The sequence below is a fragment of the Amblyomma mixtum genome, chromosome 8, assembly GCF_055824585.1.
Source record: "Amblyomma mixtum isolate Tamu chromosome 8, ASM5582458v1, whole genome shotgun sequence".
Classification (NCBI taxonomy): Eukaryota; Metazoa; Arthropoda; class Arachnida; order Ixodida; family Ixodidae; genus Amblyomma; species Amblyomma mixtum.
Genome location: NC_143019.1, coordinates 137,531,451 through 137,557,760, shown reverse-complemented (window position 1 = coordinate 137,557,760; position 26,310 = coordinate 137,531,451). Strand labels below are relative to the sequence as shown.

The following is a 26,310-nucleotide window of genomic DNA, read 5'->3' as shown; positions in this document are numbered from 1 at the left end:
ATAGTGTTCAGCTGCGCATGTTCTTGGAGCGCCACGATCGGGGTGATGCGGGGAAGGCGAGTGATGACCCTCATTGCCTCTCGATTAACGGCTTCAAGGCGATCCCACTGAGCCCTCGTCAAATGCTGGAATTCGGCTTGGTACACGAGGCGCAGTTGCACAACCGCCCGCACCAACTGCCTTGCAACATGAGAGCGGGTGCCGCCTGTTTTAGGAGCAATGCGCCTAATCAGACCTAACGCCTGAATCGCTTGCTTTTTAGCTCGAGAAAGCCAAGCAGTCCCTGTTCCTGACTCGTGAATCGTCAAGCCCAATATTTTGACTATCGAACTTTCTTGAAGTGGAGTTCCGGATAGATGGCGACGAATTGGTGTCGCAGCGAGTTTACGGCGTCCCCAGCGGTTGGCAACTGACACATACGTAGTTTTGCTCACTGAAAGCTGAAGACGAATTGAAGAGGCATATGTCAACGTTATATCTAGGGCTGACTGTAGGGCGGAGGCTTGAGTCAAGAGGTCGTGGTGGGTGCTCCACACAGTGATGTCATCAGCGTACAATAAAAACTTAATATCAGTCACTTCATGTAAGCGCCAAGCAAGGGGGATATAAGTAATATTAAATAATGTGGGCGATAGTACCGATCCCTGGGGCACGCCGCGAAGAGGCACAAAGGATCCGACGGCCTCACCACTGAGGCGTATGGCAAAGTGTCGGCCTTCTAGAAAGGATTTTACAAAATTGCGCACTCTAACGGGGAAATGCAGCAAGTCAAGCAATTCCAGGATAGCAGCATGACTGATATTGTCGTACGCCTTTTCAACGTCAATGGCCAGTACGGTACGCACATTGTGGCTGCGAGTTGATGCTAGAACTGATGACGCCAAGACAGCCAATCCATCTTCTGTACCTATGGACGTTCGAAAGCCGACTTGGGCGGGATGATAGCAACCGTGGTGCTCAAGCCACCACGACAGGCGTGTGGCAAGCATTTTTTCAGTAAGCTTGCATAAAGTGGGCGTAAGCGATATAGGCCGGAAATTACCAAGGTCTGTCGGCGGCTTCCCTGGCTTTGGGATGGGGATCACAATAGCCGATTTCCAAGTTTCTGGTGCGACGCCTTCTATCCATACCTTGTTGATGGTGGCGAGGAGTTGAGGTAGTAGAGCGGAACTCATGTTCTTGTACACCTCGTACGGAATGGAGTCCGGGCCGGCTGGAGTCTTCCGACGCGCCTCATCTGTTGCTGCAAGCAACTCGGGCATGGAAAAAGGACTTGCGATTCCCTCGGCGTCGGCTGTAGATGGTAGCCTGTCGACATATGCTGGAATGCCAGCCAAAGAGGCTCCTGCGGTTCTTGGAGGCAACACGTCATACTTGGGAAAAAACTTCCGCGCTGCTTCTCTTGCGAAATCATCCGGAGCTAAGTTAGCAGCGAAGCATGCTGTGGCCGCTGCGTCAGGACGACGAGAACCATGTTCCATAGCGCGAAATGTTCGCCATAAAGAAGCATTCCATGACTGTGTCGAAAACTGGTCACACCACGCATGCCACTGCCTTCGCGATAGATCACGTTCATATCTGCGAGCCTTGGCAGTAAGGTAATTCAGCCTTGTGCGTGCTTGTGCAGAAGTCGAGTCTCGGGAAGCTGCCATCTCCGCTTGTCGGCGAGCACCCCAAAAATTAAGCAGACCCACATCCGGCGCCGGACGATTGACGTCTGTCCAGGTGACAGTTGTAGCCTTGTTGAGCGCAGTTTGTATGCAGTCCATACGTAGTGTAGATGACTGCACAGAGAGATCTTCGAGCGTGGTGCGAAAGGTGTCCCAATTGACCACAGACCACCTACGGCGTAATCGGCGGGCTCGTAACGGATGAAGACCGATTATGATAGGGTGGTGGTCACTACCCCAGCAGTCAGGCTCCAGGTGCCACGAGGGAGTGCCGGGACCGGACCACCACGTAAGGTCCGGAGCATACGTTGGAGTGCGAGCATGGCGCACAGCCCGCGTTGCTGAATCGGGATGGTTGAGTAATACAAACAACGCATCCGCGAAGGCGTCCCGCACACGCCTACCACGGGGGCTATAAGTGGGGTATCCCCAGTCTGGGTGAGGGGCGTTAAAGCCACCACCGACTAAAATAGGGCACCCTGGGTGTTGTCGTCGCAGAGTTAATAACCACCCCAGATTAATGCGGGAGGAAGCTCCACCGGCGGGCCTTACATAGCATGAAACGACTACAACAGTTGCCTTGGGAAACTTCACGGCCACTGCAACAACCTCCTGATATGAGGTGCACCATTTTTCTAGGGAGAGGCGAACTTGGGGAAAGCGCGTATCGACATATACCGCCACCTTTCCTGGAGGAGCTGCAGTGTGCACACGACGGTCCGTCATTGAAGGAGACATGTATCCATTAAAGCCCGGAATGGATGGCAAGGCATTGGTCTCCTGCAGTAGCAGGGCCCACACCTGGAGCTTGTTCATGCGAAGTCGATATTTGAGCTCTCCCAGCTTTGTGGAGAGGCCTCTGCAGTTCCACTGGAGCACGCCACAACAACGTGTACTCGTCATTTTCGATTAAGCGTCCAAGCGTTGTAAGAGAAAGGATGTCAGGTTAGATAACTGGGTTACCATAAATCGGAGGAGGGATGTTGTAGAATTATCCCGCAGTGCAGCAGAAGACCTGGTAGAGTCAGCAAACAACGCACGAGGGCTAGACGTAGTCGACGGTGCGGCAGCACTGAGTGGCGCGTGGTTGGACTCCGCTGTTGGTCTTCGACGAGCAAGCAGCTCACGACGCTGGCGTAGCTTAGAAACCTCGGCTAAAAGGCGTGCGATTTGGTCGTCAACTGCTGCCATGTCCTCAGGGAGTGGCTCCAGCATGCTGGTATTGTTTGTAGCCTGAAGGCGACGGCGATACTTGCGCACTTTATCTCTGTAAGACAGTTGAACAGGGGCTGCAGGCGGATTGGACTCGGAAAGCTCTGGCCAGTCGTCGTCATCCCACTGGAGGGCCGCAAACCTGTTGGATGTCCGTATCGGGGCTGCATTTTCAGGTGGAGGCACGAGTTTATGTATCCTACGCCGAACCTTTTCTGTTGCCTTTTGTTTTGTTGGGCATGTTGGAGAGGTGATCTCATGGTCGTCAGTCTTGCAAAGTCCGCAACGGTAAGACGGTGGCCTTGTGGCGTAGCCTGATCTTGAGTTGTAAAAGGGCATGATCGGCGCATCTGGACAGATCTGAAGCAACTGTAGCAGTAGACAGCGCTCGGTTTGTATGGCCGTGGTCGCAGAATACAGCCATAATAGTAAAGGCGTTCTGGAGGAGTTGGTGGGCCTTGCAGCGTGACGATGCAGGAGCGCCCTTTGCCCATATACCGCGCTTGGATAACACGGTGCGAAGGGCAGTATAGCTCACGCTGTAGGGTTGCCTGGTCTTCGGCGACGTCGACGTTGTACACAACACACCATTGTAGGTCCGAACCTTCTACAAGGTACACCTGGACAGGCACCGAGATCTCGCTTGTAATCGATACACACTTGAGCGTTTGCAGACGCTCGACGGCAGCCAGAGTCGGGAGCCACACAGCGATGGTATTGGATTTCGTTCTAGCCGTGAAGCCACGAAAACCTTTGGTTCCAAGACAAGCGTCCAGGTTTGCCTGAAGGATCCTGTTCGGGATGTCTGTGAGGCTTGTGTTTGCCAGAGCTTTAATGGTCACTTTATACGATGCCGATCCAGGCGTCGACACAACGTGGCTGGCATTTGCTAGGCAGGAACGCTTGACCTGTGAGCTGTTGTTGGCCGAAGATGAATCCTGTGCAGTGTCTCCTGATGGACGCTTTGAGAACCGCGGGAAGCCGGAGTCGCGGGTGCAGGTGCTGAAGTCATGTCCATTGGAAAGCTCTCCTCCTCACGCAGCGCGGTTGAGGCCCCGTCCAAAAGTGGAGGCTGGGTAGCCATTGCCGTGTTCCGCCCAGAGGGCAGATCGCTCACGGGCTGAGAAACATTTGGAGAAGGCGGGATGTGCGCTGCCGCTGATGGACCGGGAGCAGGAACCAGGAGCTGGGACCCAGGCTCAGTTGTCAGAAGAGGAACTGCTGAAGCCGTCGCGACGATCGACGCCGGCGGAGTTACCTCCGCCAGCGCGTCACCGGAGGCCCTAGGCCTAGTCTCGGAGCACAGTCCAGTTGCAGGGATGACTGTGGGACATTCGGTCAATGCCACACAGCCAGACGGCGCATGAGCTTCTGGAGCTTCTTCAGATGGCGTGAAGTCAGTTCTTTTGGTATAGGGAACGTATTTACGCGGATGGCGAGATTTTTCACTGGAGCGTTGTGCAGCCACCGTAGAAGGAACACTTCGCCTTCCTCCTTCTAAGTAAGCAATTCAGTAAACTCAGTCCCACTTACTTGGAGTATCACTATACGATCCCTTTAATTGGTTGCATAGTTAGTAGCGAAACAAGAATTGGCCCCGTTTGAAATTCGCGCACTGTGTCGTCACGACCGTTTCGACCAATTGAAAAGCGTGACATTTCTGTTGACAACTGCTGCTTACGGCGATGAGGCATTAAAGGCTTCCGCCTTAAAATATACCTGACGCCTTACAGCTCGTTCGGTCGAAAAGCTACCGGCGTCGTATAGTTGCAGTCGGCTCCGACGCTCATGCCAGCCGTTTGCCGCCGGATGGTGACTGAATTAGCGTTTCGTGAAGCATAATCTTGCTAGTAAGAGCTTAGCTTGCTGCAGGAAATCGGACCGGCGACCTTTAATCGGAGACTGCGGGTGTCTACCAATTCCTAAAATCCAATTTTCATTTTCTTCATTACGGCACCTGTTCCTTCTTTCACTCCCACTTCCTCCCTTCTTTGCCGTGCGGTTCGGGTGTCCACAGAGATGACAGAGGATTACTGCGCCATTTCCTTCCCTCAAAAATGCGTTGCCTTCAAAGATGTTTCCAACGGGCAAGTCGTCGGGCCGAATGGCCGATGGTGTTCCGTGGACCGTGGCAGCGCTGCAACACGCTGTCGCGTTCCACTCCTAAAGGTGAAGCTTAAGCGTCCTCCAATTTTATCCTTTCATTGTTATTTCATTTTAATAATAATTAGGCACTAACGGCAGCTGACCCACGGCGGCGTGTCTCACCTCGTGTGGAAGTGCCCAATCTCGGCGGTCACTGACTGCCGTGGCTTTCCCACAGGCTATTTCGGGATTGCATCCTACCGCTCGAATTAACTCGCCCTTCTAGCGACTGACTAATGTCCAAATGGCTGGTTTGGTTTGGTGCATGGCCGTTCAACGTCTCAAAGCGGCTCAGGCCGTGAGGGACGCCGTGGTGTGGTGAAGGGCTCTGCAAATTTTTACCAGCCGGGGTTCTTTAACGTGCACTGACATCGCACAGTACACGGGCGTCTAGAATTTCGCCTCCAAAGAAATTCGACCACCGCGGCAAGGATCGAATCCCCGTTTTTCTGGTGAGCGTCCGAGTGCCATAATAACCACTGACGCCATCGCAGCCTCTGATTATCAAATGTTGTTTGAAAATATGGCTCCTTTCTTGGCGTGATCAGGGCAATATTAAATGACGATAACCGCACAAACATTAAATACTTCCTACTCTTCGTAACCCCCTCCCAAGGCCTTGCGCCTACTTTACCAAATCCAATTCAACTTGTCTCCCGGTGGCTGAGTGGTTATGGCGCTTGGCTGCTGACCAGAAAGGCGCAGGTTTGATCGCTGTTAAAATTGGTTTTTGAGGGCAGGAAATGGCGCGATAAATGTCTCATAGTCGGTCAAAAGTTTTAAGGGAATCCCCCAGGGTGGAGTAAATTTGTAATAAGGGAGTAATTACTCATTGGCATCCACCCAAGCGCAGCCATACGGCTACAAAGGAAAGCTATAAAGCTTTCTAAGAAACTTTAAAGAAAACTTCTTCCTGTTCCGGGGTTCGAACCCGGGACCACCGCTTCACCGCAGCATACATCTCGGTAAACACATGAACCGCGCCAAGATCCCGGTTGCAGCAGTTCTAATTTCGTTGGAGGCAAAATTAGAGGCCCGTGTACTGTGCTGTCAGTAAACGTTAAAAAAACCGCAGGTGGTCGGAATATCTGTAACCCTTCACCACGGCGTCCCACGTAGCCTGAGTTGCTTTGGGACGTAAAAACTTTTTTCCATCTAGCGTTCGTACTCTTCTCTCTCAGTGCGGTTGAGGTGTCCACCACCAAAGTGATTCAGTTATGCGCCTTGCGTCTCGGTTGTTAATGCCAGTCAGCTTGCGCTGATTAACGCGATAAGCCGCAAAGCGTAGGTCCAGTAATCGTTTTGTTAAGCGCCTCGGACTTGACTGTATCGGCTGTCACAGTCGATAGAACATGACAACACGGTTGCAGGGCAAAGGAGCCTTCGTGCTTTATTGTGCGCTGGTTTTATAGCCACCACTGGAAAGAAGGGCGACCTCCTCTCCCCAGAAGCCGACTGTGTGCGCATGTCCCGTGGCTTCCGGGACGATGACTTAGCTACCGATACATCCTCCTTCGTTTGGAAAAAAAAAAGAAAGAGGAAAAGAGAAAAGAGAAGAAAACTCTGTTACAAACAAATCTGAATGGTGTATGGCCCTCGCACAGACGCCTTGTTGACTTCACTTGCATTGGAAATTTAGGGCACCTGTACAAAGTCCTTGTTGTACGAGAGCCGCCGAGGTGGTGCTATTTGTCTTGTTGATCTCCTTAGTGCTGGTGCTGGCGAGGCAGTGCGCGGGGGATCCTGCGTTGGAGGCGCTGTGCCGAGCTGTGGCATGATAGTACGCGACTGCGGTGGACCAGTGCGGGCCGAGGTTGCCGAATTGTCCGAGCTGTTTTCGTCGTCGACGAAGTCCGGCAGCTCCCGCTCAAAGGGTTCACTGGTCGGTAGCAGGTGCCGCCGGTTGCGTCGCAGAACTCTTCCACCTTCGGTGAGTACGTCGTACGACCTGGGAAACCTGGACTGACGCAAGATCCGAGCTTTCGGTGACCACGTGTTCTGCCTCACCCGAACGACGTCACCTTTCTGCAGTGGAGCCAACGGCCGCTTGAGGCTTTCGGTCTGGCGATGCTTGTACACCTGGTAGTTGGCACTACAGCGCAAGTCCGGCAATGTGGTGCGAAGCTCGCGGCCTTGGAGGATCTCTGCAGGGGTTCGACCGCACTCTAAAGGTGTGGTCCTGTAAGCAAGAAGTCCCAACCAAAAATCTTGTTTAAGTTCGGTGGTTTTCTTTAGGATGCGCTTTACAATTTGCACACCCTTCTCCGCGAGACCATTTGATTGAGGGAATCGTGGACTCGAGGTGGTGTGTTTGAAATCATATCGCTTTGCAAAGGCAGCGAAGTCGTTACATGCGAACTGCGGACCATTGTCTGTGCATACCTCCATTGGTATGCCGTATCGTGCAAAAATGGAGCTAGTTGACTCTATGACGCTCCTCGCTGACAAGTCGTTAAGCAGTTCTACTTCGGGGAAGTTTGACAACGCATCGTATAAACACAAGTAGGATTTCCTACCATACTGGAAGATGTCGATGCCCACTCGGTACCAGGGCTTTTCAGGCACAGGACGCATTTTCAATGGCTCTCTTGGTTGGCTGTAGGCGTACTGCATACATACGCTACACTTCTTGACAAACGCCTCAATGTCCGAGTTCATTCCAGGCCAGAAAACTAGACGCCGTGCCCTGAGTTTGTTCTTATTAATGCCCATATGACCATGATGTATTTTTTCTAACATTTCCCGTTGTAAAGTAGTTGGTATTATAACCTTGCAGCCTTTTAGCAGGACGCCTCTAACTTCGGACAGTTCGCCCTCGCTTGACTTCAGCGGCCCTTCGATAGGAATACCATTACTTAGGCATTTTAGAACGGAGCTCAGATAAGGATCGTTCCTCGTCTCTACGGCCAGTCGCTTCCACGTGTCGTCGCTGACAAGTGAGCAAACCACACTTACGGCATGAACTTCCACGTCATCGCTCTGGATGCTCTTATCGTCCTCGGCGGGGGCCCTTGATAGCATGTCGGCGAGCAGAAGTTTTTTTCCTGGAACGAAGAATATTGTGATCTCATAACGCATCAGCCTAAGAAAAAACCGCTGCAGCCTTGGCGGCATATCGCCAACTGCTTTTTTGTGGATGGCAACTAATGGGCGGTGGTCTGTTTCCACAATAACCTGCCGGCCGTAGACGAAGTGGTGAAACTTTTCGCACCCGTATACGATAGCCAGTGCTTCCTTCTCTATTTGAGAGTACCGCTGCTGCGCGTCAGTGAGCACTTTGGAAGCATAAGCCACGGGTTTCCAGGAATCGCTATGACACATTGAATCGCTATGACGCTATGACATGAGCATTAAAGCTGCAGCAATCCCATTCTGTGATGCATCACAGGACACTTTTGTTGGTTTTTTGGGGTCAAACATTGACAGGAGCGGTTGTTGGCTCATGCTATGGCATAGCAGTTTCCATTCACTCGCATGGTTATCTGTCCATTCAAAAACTGCATCTTGTCTGATTAGGCTCCTGAGAAGAGTCGTTCTTTCCGCCAGCGTGGGTAAAAATTTTGCAAAGTAGTTTGCGACCCCCAGCATTCGCAGAACTCCCGATTTGTCAGAGGGGGCGGGCATTTCCAACATACTTTTCACTAGTGAAGGGCTCGGTTTTATACCTTCTGCACTGATAACGTCGCCCAAGAACTCAATTTCTTGAACGCCAACTGTGCACTTCTCACGATTAAATGTGAGACCGGCCTGCTCAGCTGCTTGCAGAGCTGACCGAAGGCGTACGTCGTGCTCCTGCCGGGAAGTGCCCCAGACTAGTATGTCGTCGACGTACACTTTCACGCCGGGAAGAGATTCAAAAACTTCATTTAGTGTTTTCTGAAACACTTCAGATGCCGACGAAATACCGAAAGGCATCCGTAAAAAACGATATCGACCGAACGGTGTTGCAAAAGTACAAATCCTGGAGGTTTCTTCGTGCAATGGGATCTGATGGAACCCCGAGTTTGCGTCAAGTCTGGAGAACACTGTTGCGCCCGCTAGCTCGGATTCTATATCTTCTCGCCTTGGCATTTCGTAGTGTTCTCGCTTAATGCATTCGTTTATCTTTCTAGGGTCCATGCACACTCGGATATTGCCGTCTTTTTTGCGAACGATAACGAGAGGACTCACCCAGTCTGTGGCTTCTGTGACTTTTGTGATGATCCCAGCCTTTTCCATGCGTTCAAGTTCTAGCCGAAGCGGTTCTCGCAGAGCCAGAGGTACCCGTCTCGCTGTTTGGACAACAGGTGTGGCGCCTTCGCTCAGGGCCATGCGGTATTCGCGTCGAACACAGCCTGTGCCGCTGAACAGGTGTTGGTAATCGTGAATGACTTTATCAGAACTGTTCACTGTTACGTTGTGAACTTCCCGCGGCAGAAGACCCAGTTCTTCGCTTGCTTCAAGACCAAGGATTGCTTGATTTCCTTTGCGCACTACAAAAAAGTTGCAAACGCTCTTTCGGTTATTCAGCTCCACTTGAGTTCTGAGGACACCCATATGTTTGATAATGCCGCCGCCATACGATCTCAGGATCACACTACTCGGCATTAATGATGGCTTGGGATTCATCTTCCTGTAAAGACCGAAGGGCAACAGGTTAGCTTGGGATCCCGTGTCCACTTTCAACTTCACCAGCAAACTGTTCATGCATACTTCAACGGTCCATTCACGTCGACTGCTGACGCTGCTAACCGACACGTCGAGTACGTTAAAGTCTTCTTCGGATTCTTGCAGTGCGTCCACCTGATTATTTGCCTTGCAGCAGACCGCGAAATGGTTCCTTGCTTGACACTTTCTGCATGTACGTCCGAACGCTGGGCAGCTTCGCGGCGCATGAGTTCGGCCGCATTTTCTGCACTTGAATTGCTTTGATTGCGCTTTACCCAAAAACGGGCTTTCCTTTCGCACCAAGTCCACCGTTTGCTGCTGGCGCTCATTCCATATCTTTTGGTGTTCAGCTGCGCTCTCAGCGGCTTTGCAGATTCCTTCTGCTTTTTTGAGGGTGAGCTGGCTGTCTGCGAGCAACTTCTCTTGTACTTTGCTATCACTGGTGCCAAAAACTATTTGGTCTCTAATCATTGACTCCGTCAATGAGCCGAAATTGCATGAATGGGCTTGAGTCTTCAAATCACGCAAAAAATGTTCAAAGGGCTCACCGGAATCTTGCATCCGTTTCCTGAAGATATACCGCTCGTGGACTTCGTTCCGTTGGGCAGCACAGTATTCTTCAAACTTTTTCACCACCGTCGCATAGTCGAGCTTGTTCTCGCCATCCGCAAAGGTAAACGTGTTGTAGATTGCGATGCCTTCCTCACCTGCGATGCTCAAGAGCAGCGCGGCCTTCGCAGACTCTGGTCGAGGTTTTTCGGTTGGCTCCGATGCAGTTAAGAAGAGCTCAAACTTCTGTTTAAAGAGCTCCCAGTGCTTGCTGATGTCCCCTGTCACACGCAGCGGCTCCGGTGGCTTTAGGAATTCCATCTTGTTGGTCGGTGGCAACCCACTTCTGACACCATGTATCGGCTGTCACAGTCGATAGAACATGACAACACGGTTGCAGGGCAAAGGAGCCTTCGTGCTTTATTGTGCGCTGGTTTTATAGCCACCACTGGAAAGAAGGGCGACCTCCTCTCCCCAGAAGCCGACTGTGTGCGCATGTCCCGTGGCTTCCGGGACGATGACTTAGCTACCGATACATTGACGGCGGTCGGTTAAACTCAGTTCCTCACTGTCGCATTGTTTAGCGCTCTTACTGGATTAAATTCAGTGCTGTTTTTGTTGTGTTGTGTTGGGTTTAATGGCGGATGGGCAGCTAAGGCCATCATGCGCCAAGCACAAGTATTGTTTGTTCGTTTGTAGACGTCGCTTCTCTGTACAAGCCTGCTGCTCTGGACATGACACCAGGATTAGCGTCACCTCCAACGTTAGCCCGCCTATCAGCGGGCGTCGTTCATTGTCCTGAAAATTGACAGATCCACTTGCGTTGCTGCACTCGTGTGTTTCACAGTCAATTCTGTCTCTGATGGAAGACATAGCTGTACTGCAAACGGCTCGTTAGGGGGCGACGCTTCAGGGAGTATAATAATTACAATTGCAGACACGTCTGCGCTGCTACAAACTGCGAGCGAAGAAGAGAATCCTTGGTGGTTACATGGCTTTTCTTCTGCGGTACTTCGGCGCTACTTTCTCTCTTCACCGGTGTTGCTTGGGCGCTACAGCGCTGGGGGCGGTGCACTTTGCGCCAGTGCCGTAACAACATTCTACAGGCTCGAGCGACCAGGCACGCTCGCCGAACATTGTTCGCGACCCGCCTAGAAGGTCGTCGCTTTTAAAATTGTTTTTTTTTGTGTGTGTGGTAATTACCGATGATATTGGTAGTGGTCGCATAATAGCTTAGTCGGACAAACAGGTAGTCTAAGCATGGCATTTTCTTTTTCACCAACCATGCCCAAACCGCAGGCATTTCTAATGCTGTAATGTGCAGCCTTTTCTAACATGCGGCCACCATTTTCCAGACTAGAGGCGTCCCATGCTATTACCAGAATAGCATGGGACGAAATGAAGTGAGAACGAAAGAAAACGCCTGTCGGTCTGTCGTTGATTCCTGCCCTTTTTGTTAGGGCTTCTGATCACTTTCCGTAACTATACTCCTAACGTAGCCACGATGGAGACTTACGATAGGTTTTCTTGCGCAGGTGACGAGACGTTGAAGCTCACCGGGTTGTGTGGAATACCTACGTCGCGTTTGGACCACTTCCCGAGGGAAGCCACTCCCCTCAGTCTTCGTTTCACTACAGCGGCTGGGTGCGCGACAGCAATGCTGAGGGTGAGAAGGCGACAAGTCATCTAGGCAGCATTGCACTCGGAAAAGCAGAACACAATTGATGCAATATCCCGCAGTGCTGAATGGCCCTTAGAAAAGTTATGCATTGCCTGTTGTTGGCCACCGATGGTTTTCAGGTGGTTTATATATGGTGGCCAGCGAATAGAGAAATGCGGATATCTGCGTGGGCGAGTGCAAGTTACTACACTCAAGATATTTACAATCGCATTCACCTACTAGCACCAAGGAATTGATTTGGAAGGTGAATGAATTGAATGCCGCCGGAGTAGGCTGCATTTCAGTGCATGCAGCTGGTGTACCCGGTTTCCAACTCTACCGCAGCGGCCGCGTTTCAGTCGAGGCGAAACGCAAAACGCGCCCGTATGCTGTCGATATCAGTGTATGCTAAAGGTCTCGGGGGGTCGAAATTATTCCGGAGACCTCCACTACACAACTCTTTCTTCCTTAATTTCTTCTCCCTCCTTTATTCCTTCCCTTACAGCGCGGTTTGGTTGTTCACCGACGTATGTAAGGCAGTTTCCTTTCCTCAAAACCATGTTTAAGACGAAAACCTTTCTTAGCTGATACTCTTAGCCAAAATTCTCGCTATAGCTATCAGTCAAGCGGATGACGGCCGCCCACCGAGATATGGGAGATAGTTAGTGTCTTAATTCCTTTCCTCAAATATGATTTTCATTTTTTTCATTACGGCACCTCTTTCGCTTTCTTCTTTAACTCCCACTTCTTCCCTTCCTTTATGGTGCGCCTTGGTGCCCACGGACAATTACTGCTCCATTTCCTTTCCTCAAAAATGCGTTGCGTTCAAAGGTGCTTCCCAACGTGGACTCCCTCGTAGCTTGTGGTCAAAATAATAATTAGAAACTGAGCAGTAATTACTAACTAAAGAGTAAATAATCAATACTGGTAATTAGTCATTAGTAATTAATCATTAATTAGTTGTGACTTTACCCAGCGGTGAAGTCACCAGTGCCACAGAAGCAGTCAAAGTGGTGCCAAAAGCGCATTCGCCTCTGCGCACTTTAGACACTCAAAGTGACCCCTGAATTAATTTTTCTATTCAAATACGCACTACATGCGCTGTGCCACTTCAAAGCCTCTTAAAACGAAGAGCGGGTACTCGAAAATTCTCTCAAGCACCCCACTTCCTCCTCCATCTTAACCCACTCGAAGTTTTGTGGTGTGAAACCCGACACTCGCGAACATTGACAACTAGGCTTCTCCGGCACTGTTTTTCTTGGCCATAGGCAGAAGGAAAATGCCAGACGTCTTTCTTTATAAATGTTTGGAGGCGCAGAAATTTGGGCCGGCCTTACGGTGTGCACTTATGACATGCGAAAAATTTGACGTTCAAGGCCGACTTAGTGCCTAAGCACGGATGGGGCTCCCAGAGGCTGCAGAATATCGGTGGCTATCAGACACTGCACTGATTCTCCAACGTCATGTCCTAAGTTTATAGTGGTCTGAAGCCGAAAACACCAAACTTCGTCACTGTGCTCTGTGTTAGCGTTAAGGTTATGCCCCCTTTCCTGGCGCTGCCTGTTCTTCCTTAGCGTTTTTACGTTAGGTTTCGCGCCGGTTTTTTTTTTCATCAGCTTAACTTGGCACCGGTGTCACCATGAGGATGCGACGTTTTTTATTGCGAAATCAATACTACTCGCACTTTCAATTCAAGCCTTCGCGTAACCCGGCCGCAGTTACGTTTGACCTGTAGCGGAGGGAATATGGACGACCAACTCGCTCCTTCAGATAGCCCGGCTGCAGTTACGCCGCGCCGCGCACCTGTGGCGCTACTTCCACTGTGACGTCATGCCAGCTGTAGATTGTTTTCTTTGTCAGTTGTAACATCAAAAACAAAATATTAAAATAATTACCGCAAACGCTTTGAGCCGTCGCGCAGCGTCGGCCGGTAGCCACGCGTGATAGGCGCGGCGCACTGCGTTCCAAGACGCTTTCAGTCGTCGCACAGCTTCGGCCGGTAGCCACGCGTGACCTGTAGACGCGGCACACTGCGTTCCAAGACGCTTTCAGTCGTCGCACAGCTTCGGCCGGTAGCCACGCGTGACCTGTAGACGCGGCGCACTGCGTTCCAAGACGCTTTCAGTCGTCGCACAGCTTCGGCCGGTAGCCACGCGTGACCTGTAGGCGCGGCGCGCTGCGTTCGAAGACGCTTTCAGTCGTCGCACAGCTTCGGCCGGTAGCCACGCGTGACCTGTAGACGCGGCGCACTGCGTTCCAAGACGCTTTCAGTCGTCGCACAGCTTCGGCCGGTAGCCACGCGTGACCTGTAGACCCGGCGCACTGCGTTCCAAGACGCTTTCAGTCGTCGCACAGCTTCGGCCGGTAGCCACGCGTTACCTGTAGACGCGGCGCACTGCGTTCCTTCAGTTGGAGGCGCTGCGCTATTGGTTTCGTAACCTACCAGGCTTAACCGAAGCAAAGCGTGAGATGGGGCCCCTCACGCTACAGATGCGTCAGGTTTTCAGATACAGCCCATAAAATTTACTATCGACATTCTTGCACCTTCCCTCGCCCATATCTTCAACCTATCCTTAGTTTCCGGTGTTTTTCCGCGTCTTATGCAAAGGGCAAAAGTCACAGTAGTGTATAAAAAAGGAAACAAAAATGAAATAGGAAACTATCGCCCGATATCAATCTTGCCTGTGTTTTCCAAAGGCCTCGAAAAAGTTATTCTTAAACGGCTATCCTCCTTCACTGAAATATGTAACATTATCACTACCGCTCAATATGGGTTTCGTAAAAATAGATCGAATGAGTTAGCTCTCCTTGCTCAGAAAGAATTCATACTAAAACATTTTGAAGCCAAAAACATGGTACTTGGTTTATTTTTAGATTTTTCAAAGGCGTTTGACCTTGTTAATCACTCTGTGCTGCTTAAAAAATTAGACCACTACGGTATTAGAGGCATAGCCCATATGCTGATTTCCTCATACTTGCGACATAGATCTCAGTTTGTTAGTATTGCCGGTGAATGCTCCCAGTTGAAAGCGGTAGCTTCTGGCGTTCCGCAAGGGAGCATTTTGGGTCCGTTTCTTTTTGTTCTTTATATTAATGATATTGTTCGCATCGATAGCACTGCTAAGTACATAATTTATACAGATGGCACTAGTCTGTTTTTTTCGGGTACTTCAACGGCTGATCTCGCAAATCGAGCTAATAAAACCTTAAAAGAAATAAATACTTGGACTCCTGATAATCACTTAAGAATTAACGTTAGTAAAAATGCAGCCGTCATGTTCCACCCACGTCACAAACACTTTGAACTTCCTCTAATTGAACTAAACAATACCAGAATAGAATTTGTGCAGTCTGTGAAAACTCTGGGCGTTTATTTTGCAGCAGATATGTCGTGGAATGACCATATTACCTCGTTCAGAAACTTTCCAGAACAGTTGGTATCATGCGCCGCCATTGCTTTAATTTTCCTACGTCAGTCAACATGTTACTTTATCACTCTTTGTTCTCTTCCATAGCCAGCTACGGATGTATGGTGTGGGCAACAACAACAGCTGAAAATATTAACAAACTCACTGTCTTACAAAAACGTATTATACGCATTGCATGTAAAGTGCCGTATTTCTTCCACACTGCGAGCCTTTTCCACCGACACAACGTTATTCCAATGAAATCCATGTATAACTATAGGCTGTGCTACAAATATAAACTCGCCATAATGAAAAATGATGACTTCTTACTTACACTTGCTAGGTTAGAGCAAAGCAGAACTGTGTATGATACCCGCGCAGCAGAGCCTTGGAATGTTAAGAAATGCCGCACAAACTATGGCAAACAAATGTTGCAGCATACCTTACCGACACTTCTGAACCAGTTGTACTGCCACAAGAATCTTGATGTCTCTAATATTTCTCTGAAAGAATTGCCCCAAATATTCGTGTAGTTCTTTTTTTTCTTGCTATTACCATTTTGAGTGCACCTGTCAGTTCTGCTTTCCTTTATTTTCTCCTCCCTGTGTTTGCCTTTATAGTCCCTTTGACCTAATATAGTTCTTTTTTTCTTTTACAAGCAGAATGTACTGCTTACGGAAGGTACATCTGTCATTCTATGTACAGAACGTACGAGTTTTTTCTTACAATTTGTTTGGTGTCCTATTCCGCCGCCGTCAGTGCTGCACTGTAAGAGGAAGCGAGGACCTCTCAAGCTGTTTATACAGCTTTTTCCCTGGCTGTCCTCGCAACACCTAGTTGCGGAAATAAACCTTCAAACCTTCAAAGCCTCCGCCAATTTTTATTGCGAAGCAATACTACTATCGCTACCACCTCAGCCCGTGCCGTGCCGCGGCCGCATAGCCACGCTCGACCTTTCGCGTGACCTCGCCGCGTGACGTCATACCATCTGTGTAAAGCCTGGGAGACCTTGCTGCGGAGCGAGGACCCCGCTAAGCAGCAACAAGCCATCCGCCTGGCGGCTGAGGCCGTGAAGAGACAATGTGTCTTCACCAGACCTTAGTTTGCGAGGCTCCTAAGTAGGGCTCCCTTAGGCCTGCGTGCCGGGGGGTCCAAAAAGGAGTCTCATTTAGGTGGAAATAAACGTTTTGATGATGATGATGAAATGGGGCCCCATCTCACGCCGTCGCCTTGCGCGGCGCATAGCCACGGCCTGACTCCCGGTCCTCTCACCAGGGGCGCTGCGCGCTATGTGACGTCATACCATCTGTGTAAAAACGGGGCCCCATCTCACACCGTCGCCTTGCTCGGCGCATAGCCACGGCCGTGGCCTGACTCCCGCTGGGCCCCATCTCACGCCGTCGCCTTGCGCGGCGCATAGCCACGGCCTGACTCCCGCTCCTCTCACCAGGGGCGCTGCGCGCTATGTGACGTCACACCATCTGTGTAAAAACGGGGCCCCATCTCACACCGTCGCCTTGCGCGGCGCATAGCCACGGCCGTGGCCTGACTTCCGCTCCTCTCACCAAGGGCGCTGCGCGCTATGTGACGTCATGCCATCTGCTTAAAAATGGGGCCCCATCTCACGCCGTTGTCTTGCGCGGCGCATAGCCACGGCCGCGAGCGATACTAGCATAAGCATAACCAGAGCATCACCACAAGCGGTACAATAGCAGAACCACGTATTGCTTCGCAATTACCAGGCTTAACCAAGCTAAGCCACAGCCAATTTTTTTTTCCTTTTTTCAGACAAACCGCGAGCACCAGTCGGCACCGCAGCGACCAGAACAAGAGCGTCTCCTCCTGAACATGACTCAACGATGGCTGCACCCACACTAACTGAAGTTGAAGCAGAAACAGGGTAAGTAACTTGTGTTGAAGCAGCGAGATTTGGGTGTCGCGCAGTCTCTAGAATGAATTTCGGAAAAGTTGTGTGAGAAAACATATGGAACATGAAGCAAAATGCTCCGTCATCCACTTGCTCTGAGCGTTTCAGTAATGTATGGTGTTTCACCTAAGACTCACAATTTTTATCGGAAGTCGTGCGGTTGCTTTAGAACGAATTTTTGAAAATTTATGCATTAAAATATATGAAACATGAAGTGTTATGCTTGGCTCGAACGTCCCTACCTTCGAAACCCGTGTAATCCACTTGCTCTGAGCGTTTAAGTAATATACGGTGCTTCACTTATGACTAGCACAATTTTTATTGGAAGTCGTGCAGTTGCTTTAGAACGAAAGTTGCTAACGAGTAGCCTCGTTAAATATATGCATAGTTAACTATTTAACTATTACTCTGCACCTCCTTGATTACTGAGAGGCGTGTAGCCCAACATAAGTAGTATCCATATCCATTTTAGACTTTCGAAAAGGGGGTTTCCCTTTGCGCTGTGGCCCGTCAAATTTTGGGTACATCGTGCAAAAATACCGGCGCTTTCGAGAAGCCTGCAGGCAAAGGAACTCTTTCAATGCACGTAACTCGCCAAAATAGCCCAAATTTGTTGGGTCCCAGCGCCGACGATGACCGTTTTCGAAATTCTAAAAACTGATATGGATATTATTTGCGGCGGGCCAGACGCTTCTCATTATTTATGGAGCGTAAGAGGAGTAGTAAAAAATTCAACTCTTCAGTATTGACCATCCTGATAGTTAGCACTTCTTAGTTGTATTCTGATGTGCTACCACCGACAATCCTATATCGAAAACAACGCATTTCTAACTCAAAAAGCCTATTTTAAAAAATCATGTGATGTCTTAGGTGAAACCTGCTGTGTCGCATGGGTAGAAAACAATATAAAAACGGCAACAAAAGCACTAGAGCCATCCAAAGTCGCCCTGAACATGCCAGCTGAGATTCAGTACAGCAGGTCATGCTTCGGCGGCAACCCCGGATGAGCACCAGTTTGGATTTTGTTGGGAACCTGTCACGACCGAAACACTTGGAGGTGACAGTATACGCTGGAACGTTTCGTATCAGCCAGCCACGCATATAGAATTAATGACGGGCGTAGAGAAGACATGTGGAAGCCTACCACTTTAAAATTATTCATTTATGCTTTCACGTACTTCTCGTATTATTAATAGCTTCCCCTCTCCCTTTAATTGATTGAATTCCCTGTTAGAACTTTTTTCTCCATCACTACTCAGTTCAGTATTCTTTCACATTCGTAATCTTGCATTCAGGATGCCTGCAATGATGCTTGAGCCACTAAAATTTGTAGTAAAGATGGCGCTTTTATAAATGATTTTTTTCGGGATCGCTGTAATACTAAGTTCCACACTTTGGTCGGCAGCTTTGCCTCAGCGTTTCATTCCTGCATTCTGTCACACAGTCTGGCTTCTAGAAACGGCTTTACGACAGACAGCAGGCAGGCGCGCACGCACGCACGCACGCACGCACGCACACGCGCACACACACAAACACACACACACACACACACACACGCACACGCGCGCACACACGCACATGCACACGCACGCACGCACGCACACACACACACACACACACGCACGCACGCACACGCACACGCACACGCACGCACTCACACACTCACGCACGCACGCACACACGCACGCACACACGCACACACGCACGCACACACGCACACACACACACACACACACTGATGCACGGGTCAGCGAGTAGAGCAGCCCAAACGCTACCTTCTCGGCACTTTTCTAGGCACCTGCGAGGGCAGGAGGTCACGCCGAACGCCAACAGCAACGCGGCGTCTTATAGAACGCGCAGTAACGTTGCGTAGAACGCGTGCGCAGACCGCAATGCGCGGATCTAACAGCTGATTAAATATAGTTGACAGCCGGCGTTCGTGATTCTCCATTAATACAAATTGATTTTTAAGGCGGAAGCCTTTAATGCCTCATCGTTGTAAGCAGGAGTTGTCGACAGAATTGTCACGCTTTTCAAGTGGTCGAAATGGTCGTGACGTCACAGTGCGGGAATTTCAAACGGGGCCTATCGTACTTTGGCTAGTAACCAAGCAACGAATTAAAGGGATCGTATAGTTATGTTTCAAGTAAGTGGGATTTAGCTCAGTTAATTGCTTCATTAACCAATTAGCCTATTTAACCTTTCTATTCAGGCAAGATAAATAAATAAAACCGAGTAGTAGGAAACTGATCAAGTTGGCGAATCGAACAAGGGTCTCGGGAGTGCGAGACAAGCACGCTAGCCACTCCGCCATGCCAGCTCGATGGTTTGGAATGAACACAGGCGTGTCTAGAGAATACGGTGTCTTCATTCACTCCCATCTTCCTCCATTCCCTTACGGCGAGGTTCAGGTGTCCACCGAGCTTTGCGAGACATATACATTTCATTTCCTCAAAATCAATTTACCGACGAGCAAGGCGTAGAGCCGAACGGGCGATGTCCTTCTATGGGCTCCCTGGCAGCGTTACAAGACGCTGTCGCGTTTCACTCTTAGAGGCAAAGCCTAACATCTTAACAACGCTTCAGTGACACAAGCAGCAACACCGCGCTTAAGGCTTTCGCCTCACCGCACTTAAGGCTTTCGCCTCACCGCACTTTAGGTCAACAAAGTGCCCCCCTCAATTTTTAGACGGCGCTGGTAATTTAACGCAATGTGCTAAGGTTTCCGTTCTGGGGTAAACGCAGTGGTGTCCCATCGGCAGCCGTGTCAGGCAAAACTCGCGTCGCACTGAAAGTGACCTCACACCTGTATCTTTGGAATGAAACGATTAAGAAAATCATCTAATGCAAATTAAAGACCTCCGCATGTCTAAAATGATGTGAATTTAAAAAGCCAGTACATGCGTCTCCTTGCTTCCAAGTCACACAGCTACCCCTACGCCATACAGGCACTCTTGCAAGGCTGTGCAACATACGGAGATTTGAATGTATGTCATGTGGGCTTTCACCTTAATTGGTACCTTAAGACTATTCTCATGAGTATGCATATAATTAGAGATCCTTCAATTACGGGTGTAGTAATAAGGCTAGTAGCAAAGTGCCTGTCGGCGCGGCATATCCTCTTTGCTTGACGCGGCACAATGGCGCCGGCATTCGGCAGCCACATGAAAACCCCACGATCTGGTCTACGCCGCTGCTCCAAAAGATGGCACGCGAGCAGACTAAAGTCTTCGAGTGCGGGACCAGCGTCGAAGAGAACCTTGTCCATGTTTCAGAGATATATGCAAAGACCACAAGCCGCTGGAAAAACCCGTTGATCATACCTTTTTATACCTCTCAGCGCGACGGAGATATCCACTAACAAAATTAGCGATATACTGAGTATTTGCGCTCGTAAAAACCAAGCACAGCCTCGATTGCAAATAAGACGAGATTGAAAACTAGGCTTGCTGATTTGCTTCAGCAAGCAATTCCTGGAGCAGCGCTAGACGATAAAACTCCTGCAACTAGTTTCTCCACGAAAGTCAGCTACAAAATGTGTGCTGACGTAACGACAGCCACTACGGTACTACGACTTACTTCGGGTCGCCAATGCTACCACGTATTCAGGCGTATTAGGTCAGTCTATCGAAATCGTGCCCTTCAGCGCTTTTCAAGGCAGTTGTGGGAATCTGGAACTTGGAGAGCAAAGAGGCGTTTGTTGTGTTGCTTCTCTTGGCGTGTGAGGCTCAGCAACAGCATGTGCTGCCATTGGGTACAGAGTATAGCGCATTCATCTGCCCCACAGACGTATTCTTTTTTTTTAAGTCTAAAGCCCAAGTGGTCTGCTTCTGAGCTTTATGTCCTCAACCTGACTTAGCCCTCCCACACTTACTACGTTCAAACATGTTTAAGATCCCCGCTACACGGCTCGGAAGCAAACCCCTTGGGCTGTATATTTTTTACACAGACTGTACGTGTTTCGCCCGCCATTGAGGAACACTTGTGAACCGCTCGATCGGTGAGGTGACTGATCACACGCATGTAAAACTGCTCAAAGAGTGTCATCGAAGAATTCTTGCGGTAGTTCAAAAATTTCAGGTCATACGCCTCAACGCACCGACATTTTAAACCTGCGTTTGCCACATGCAGCTTGTCTGCTTATGGGTAATGATACCCTACACACGCTTTCAGTATGCCGTTCTGCCTCAATGCGCTAGGTGAGGCACTAATTTCTACCTTACCCACGAAGAGCCTACCGAAACATTGCTACAAAAAGACGTGTAAAAATATCGTGCTAAAAGCTACCTTAATGGAGCAATGGTCTTTTACGCCTGTTGTTTGGTTGAATGTTCAGGTTCTTTTGGACGTCCGATAATTATTCCTTCCAGTTTCCTTCTTGTTTTTGCTCACGACTATTTTAGCAAGTTGGTGGTTGAAGAGTTTGTTATTATTGGCCTTCCGTTTGCAATTGGAGAATTGGGGCGGTAAGTACTCCGCAACATCTTTTATTTTGTTTTGTGTTCTCTGAATAACTTGGAACAGTTAGGGGGGTACGTGAAATTCTGACCGCCTCATATGCAAGTATTTTAAAAGGAGGAACATAAGGCGTTGCAGGCAAGGAATGGTTATCAGCTATCGCTAGATGCTGGTATAAAGCGGGATCGTGCGCGTGGCTTCCACCCCGGCAAAACACATTTCTAGAACGACCCAACTGTGCGTACCGCAGCTTCAAAGTTTATGCGACCAGGAAGGCAAAAAAGGCAATGAAAGCCTTTGAGCTTGACTGCACATGCTTACATCCACACCACATTAGGGCAATAGAGTTAAATGCCCCGTTCTACAGAAAATCCGAACTCGGCGTTGGGAGCACATAATAACGCACATAGCACTGGTAGGCAGTTCCCAGGTAGTAACCTAGGAGGCAAGTAAGCCACCCAGGTGACGTGACCTTGAGGTTTCATCACTACCTACCCACCGGATAGTGAGCAAACTAAACTGTCCACCGTGGTAGGTGGCAAATAAATTAATGGTTGGTTGGTAGGGAAGAGCAACCTTGGCCGGAGAAGGCCCAGTAAGTGAGTGAGTTTTCGTCACGATCAGCATGACTTCTCTCCCAGCCAGCGTCACTAGATGTATTGACATGAGACAAAATGAAGCGGAAACGAACGAAAACGCCTGTGGGTCCGTCGTTGATTCCTGCCCTTTTTGTTAGGGTTTCTGATCTCTTCCCGTAACTATACTTCTAACGCAGCCACGATGCGGACTTACGATCGGCTTTCTTTCGCAGGTGACCAGACGTTGAAGCTCACTGGGTCGTTTGGAATACCTACGTCGCGTTTGGACCACTTCCCCAGGGAAGCCACTCCACTCAGTCTTCGTTACACTACCGCGACTGGGTGTGCGGATGGCAGATGCAGACGGTGAGAGGGCGACAAGTCATCCAGCCAGCATTGCACTCGGAAAAGCTGAACAGAACTGATGCATTATTCCGCACGGCTGAATGGCCCGTAGAAAAATTATTTATTGCATGTTGTTGGCTGTTGTTGGCCAGCCAGGTGGTTTACAGTGGCCAACGAGTAGAGGAAGAGATATCTGCATAGGCCAGTGCAAGTTACAGCACTGAAGCTATTTATAACCGCATTCACCTACTCGCACCAAGGAATTAGTATTTCGAAGGTCACGGAATTCAATCCCTGCGGAGTTGGCCACATTGCACAGCATGCAGCTGTGCAATGTACCACAGCGGCCGCGTTTCGATGGAGGCGAAACGCAAAACGCTGCCGTATGCTGTCGATTTCAGTGCACACTACAGGTCCCCAAGGTGGTCGAAATTTTTCCGGAGACCCCCCCCCCCCCCCCCTAGCCCCCTACGCAGCTCTTTCTTCCTTAATCTCTTCTCTCACTCCCTCCTTTATCCCTTCCCTCCCGGCGCGATTGGGGTTTTCACCGAGGTATGTAAGACAGTTTTTGCCTCAAATGAAGTTTAAGGCGGAATCCTGTAATAGCTCATACTCTCGGCCAAAACGCGCTTTACAGCTGTCAGTCGAACGGGTGACGGGTGTGTGAGACAGTTACTGCGTCATTTCCTTTCCTCAAGTGCAATTACCCCCCTAGTTCTCATTCTTCTTTCACTCCCACTTCCTGCCTTTCTATATGGTGCGGTTCAGGTGTCCACCATGGTGAAAATTACTGTGCCATTTGCTTTCCTCAAAAATGCATTGCGTTCAAAGGTGTTTAAAACTCAAAGGTGTTTCCAACCGTGAACTCCATGGCAGCGCCCCAACACGCTGTCGTGTTCCACTCCTAAAGGCGAAGCTTAAACGTCATTAATTACTAATTAGTCACTGATCACCAGTTATTTACTAATTAGTAAATAGTCATCATTGGTAATTAGTACTACATTAGTAATTCGTCATTGAGTGTGACTTCATTCAGTGGTGACATTCAAAGTGGTGCGGAAAACACTTTCGCCTCTACGCACTTTAGACAAAGTGCCCTCCGATTTTTTCAATTTTTCAATTCAAGAACGCACCGCATGCTCTGTGCGACATCAAAGCATCTTAAAACAAAACGCGGGTAATCGAAATTTCAAGCGCTTCACTTCCTCCTCGGTCGTAATCCACTTGCGGTTTTGTAATGTGAAACCCGGCACTCCGGAACAAAATGACAAGGCTTTTCCCGCGTTTTTTTTTTGTCCATAGGCAGCAGGAAAATGTCAGGCGCCTTCCTATATAAATGTTTGGAGGCGCAGAAATCTCCGCCTGCCTTTTGGTATGCACCTATGAAGTACGAAACATTGGACATTGAAGGCCCTCCGAGTTCCTAAGCATGAATGGGTCTTTCAGAGGTTGCGGAATGCCGCCGCGGTGGCTCAGTGGCTATGGTGCTCGGCTGCTGGCCCGAAGGACGCGGGTTCGATCCCGGCCGCGGCGGCTGAATTTCTTTGGAGGAGAAATTCGAGGCCCGTGTACTGTGCGATGTCAGTGCAGGTTAAAGAACCCCAGGTGGTCGAAATTTCCGGAGCCCTCCACTACGGCGTCTCTCATAGCCTTAGTCGCTTTGGGACGTTAAACCCCATAAACCAACCACCAGAGGTTGCGGAATATCGGTGGCTATGTGCTCTTGCTTTGATTCTCCAATGCCGTGTGCTAAGTTTACGGTGGTCTGAAACCGAAAACTTCAAACTTTGCCACGCAGCTCCGTGAAAGCGCCAAGGCTATGCCTCCTTGCCATACGCTGCCTGTCCTGCCTTAGCGCTAAGCACTTCAGGTTTCGCGCTTGTTTTGTTTAATCGGCTTAGCTTGGCACTGGTGTCCAAACTTTCTTTTTCTTTCTTCCAGGCCGACCGCGGGCACCAGTCGGCACTGCAGCGACCCGAACATGAGCGCCTCCTCCTGAAGATGACTCGGCGATGGCTGCACCCACACTAACTGAAGCTCAAGCATAAACCGGGTAAGTAACTTGTGTTGAAGCAGCGAGATTCGGGTGTCGCGCACTCATTAAAATGAACTTCGGAAAAGGTATTTATGTGTGATAAGGTATGAAACATGAAGTGTGATGCTATGCTCCACTGTCATTACCTTCGAAACAGGTTACTAACAGGCTGGTTAACTAATATTGAATACTTTTTATCTAGATTACTGCTTGGCTGGTTAATTATTGAGAGGCGTGGAGCCCACCCTAAGTGATATTCATATCAGTTTTTAGAATTTGGAAAAGGTGGTTACCCTCGACGCTTTGGCATATGAAATGTCGGGTACATCGTCCCAAAATACCTGCGCTTTCGAGAAGTGTGCAGGCAACGGAACTTTTTCAATGCACGTAACTCGCCGAAATAGCCAAAATTTATTAGGTCACAGCGCCGATGGCAGTTGCGCTTTCGAAATTCTAAAAACTGATATGGATAACATTTACGGAGGGCTAGACGCCTCTCAATTATTAAGGAGCCTAACAGTAATAGTAAAAAAGTTAACTATTCAGTATTAACCATCCTGCCATTAGCACTTCTCAGCTGCATTCTGATGCACTACCACTGACAATGCTATACCGAAAGCAGCACGCTTCTAAATCGAAAAGCCTACTTGAAAAGTTATGTCATCTCAGGTGAAACGCCCTGTATATTGGAGGTATTACAGGGGCTAGAAGACAATATAAAAATGGCAGAAAAAGTACTAGATAAATTAGAGGTAAAGTACTAGAAGAACTTGTGCCCTGAACATGCCTGCAGTCATTCGGTACAGCATTCCATGATTCGGTGGCTACGTCGGATCAACAGCAGTTTGGATTTTGTTGGGAACCTGTCACGACCAAAACATTTGGAAGGGAAGGTATATGCTGGAACGTTTCATATGAGCCACGCATATAGAATTAAGGACGTGCGCGTTGAAGACATGTGGAAACCTCACGCTTTCGAAAATATTTCTGTATGCTTTCTTGTACTTCTCGTGTTATTAATAGCTTCCCCCTCTCCCCTTTAATTCATTGCATTCCCTGTTCCTTATAATTTCTTCTCCATCATTACTCAGTTCAGTATTCTTTCACATTCGTAATGTTGCATTGAGGATACCTGCAATGATGCTTGAGCTACTCGAAATTGTAGTAAAGATGGCGCTTTTATAAATGTGAACTTCCTGGTGACCCACCATGGCAGAAAACTGCACTTCTGAAATTTCATACATCATTATTGCTGACGCTTGCAGCTTCTGGCCGCTTTTTCGAATGTGTAAAACAACAACTGCCTTCAAAGAGCACAGCGCGGGGAGGCCGAAGTACTTCGCGATTTCGCTTGCGGAGGGGACAAATGTTTTTCGCAAAAAGATCCCCGCCTGTTCATTCCAAACGTATCGTGGTATTATTGTGCTTAAGAGCCTATGTTTATGAAATGTTCGCAGCCTTCATACCGGAGTTTTTTTAAGCATGAAATGCTTTTAGCCCCCGTTGTCGGCAGTGTGGTGACGTCACGCCGAGACCGAGAGCCATCATCCGGGCACTGTAATCCACTCATCCGGGCACTGTAATCCAGTCATCCGGGCACTGAAATCCAGTCATCCGGGCACTGAAATCCAGTCATCCGGGCACTGAATTCCAGTCATCCGGGCACTGAAATCCACT

At 49.3% G+C, this 26,310-nt stretch overlaps 2 protein-coding genes across 15 annotated transcripts in view; one reads left to right on the top strand and one right to left on the bottom strand.

The window, feature by feature from the left end:
- The window catches only part of LOC149334590 (uncharacterized), a 110,365-nt gene that overhangs the window by 4,197 nt on the left and 79,858 nt on the right, over positions 1-26,310 (top strand). For all 14 annotated transcript variants that reach the window (XM_089555224.1, XM_089555223.1, XM_089555232.1 and 11 more), the window contains exons 2-5: positions 11,759-11,889; positions 17,079-17,190; positions 22,487-22,619; positions 24,540-24,651. The gene's annotated coding sequence lies outside the window, so the exon portion shown is untranslated. The remainder of the gene's footprint in view (positions 1-11,758; positions 11,890-17,078; positions 17,191-22,486; positions 22,620-24,539; positions 24,652-26,310) is intronic.
- On the bottom strand, positions 6,438-10,626 carry LOC149334591 (uncharacterized). The gene is made up of 3 exons (XM_089555218.1): positions 9,198-10,626; positions 7,983-8,071; positions 6,438-7,206 (listed from the first exon to the last, which is right to left on the bottom strand). The coding sequence occupies exons 1-3, from the start codon at positions 10,542-10,544 to the stop codon at positions 6,663-6,665; spliced, it is 1,980 nt and encodes a 659-aa protein (XP_089411344.1). The 5' UTR covers positions 10,545-10,626; the 3' UTR covers positions 6,438-6,662.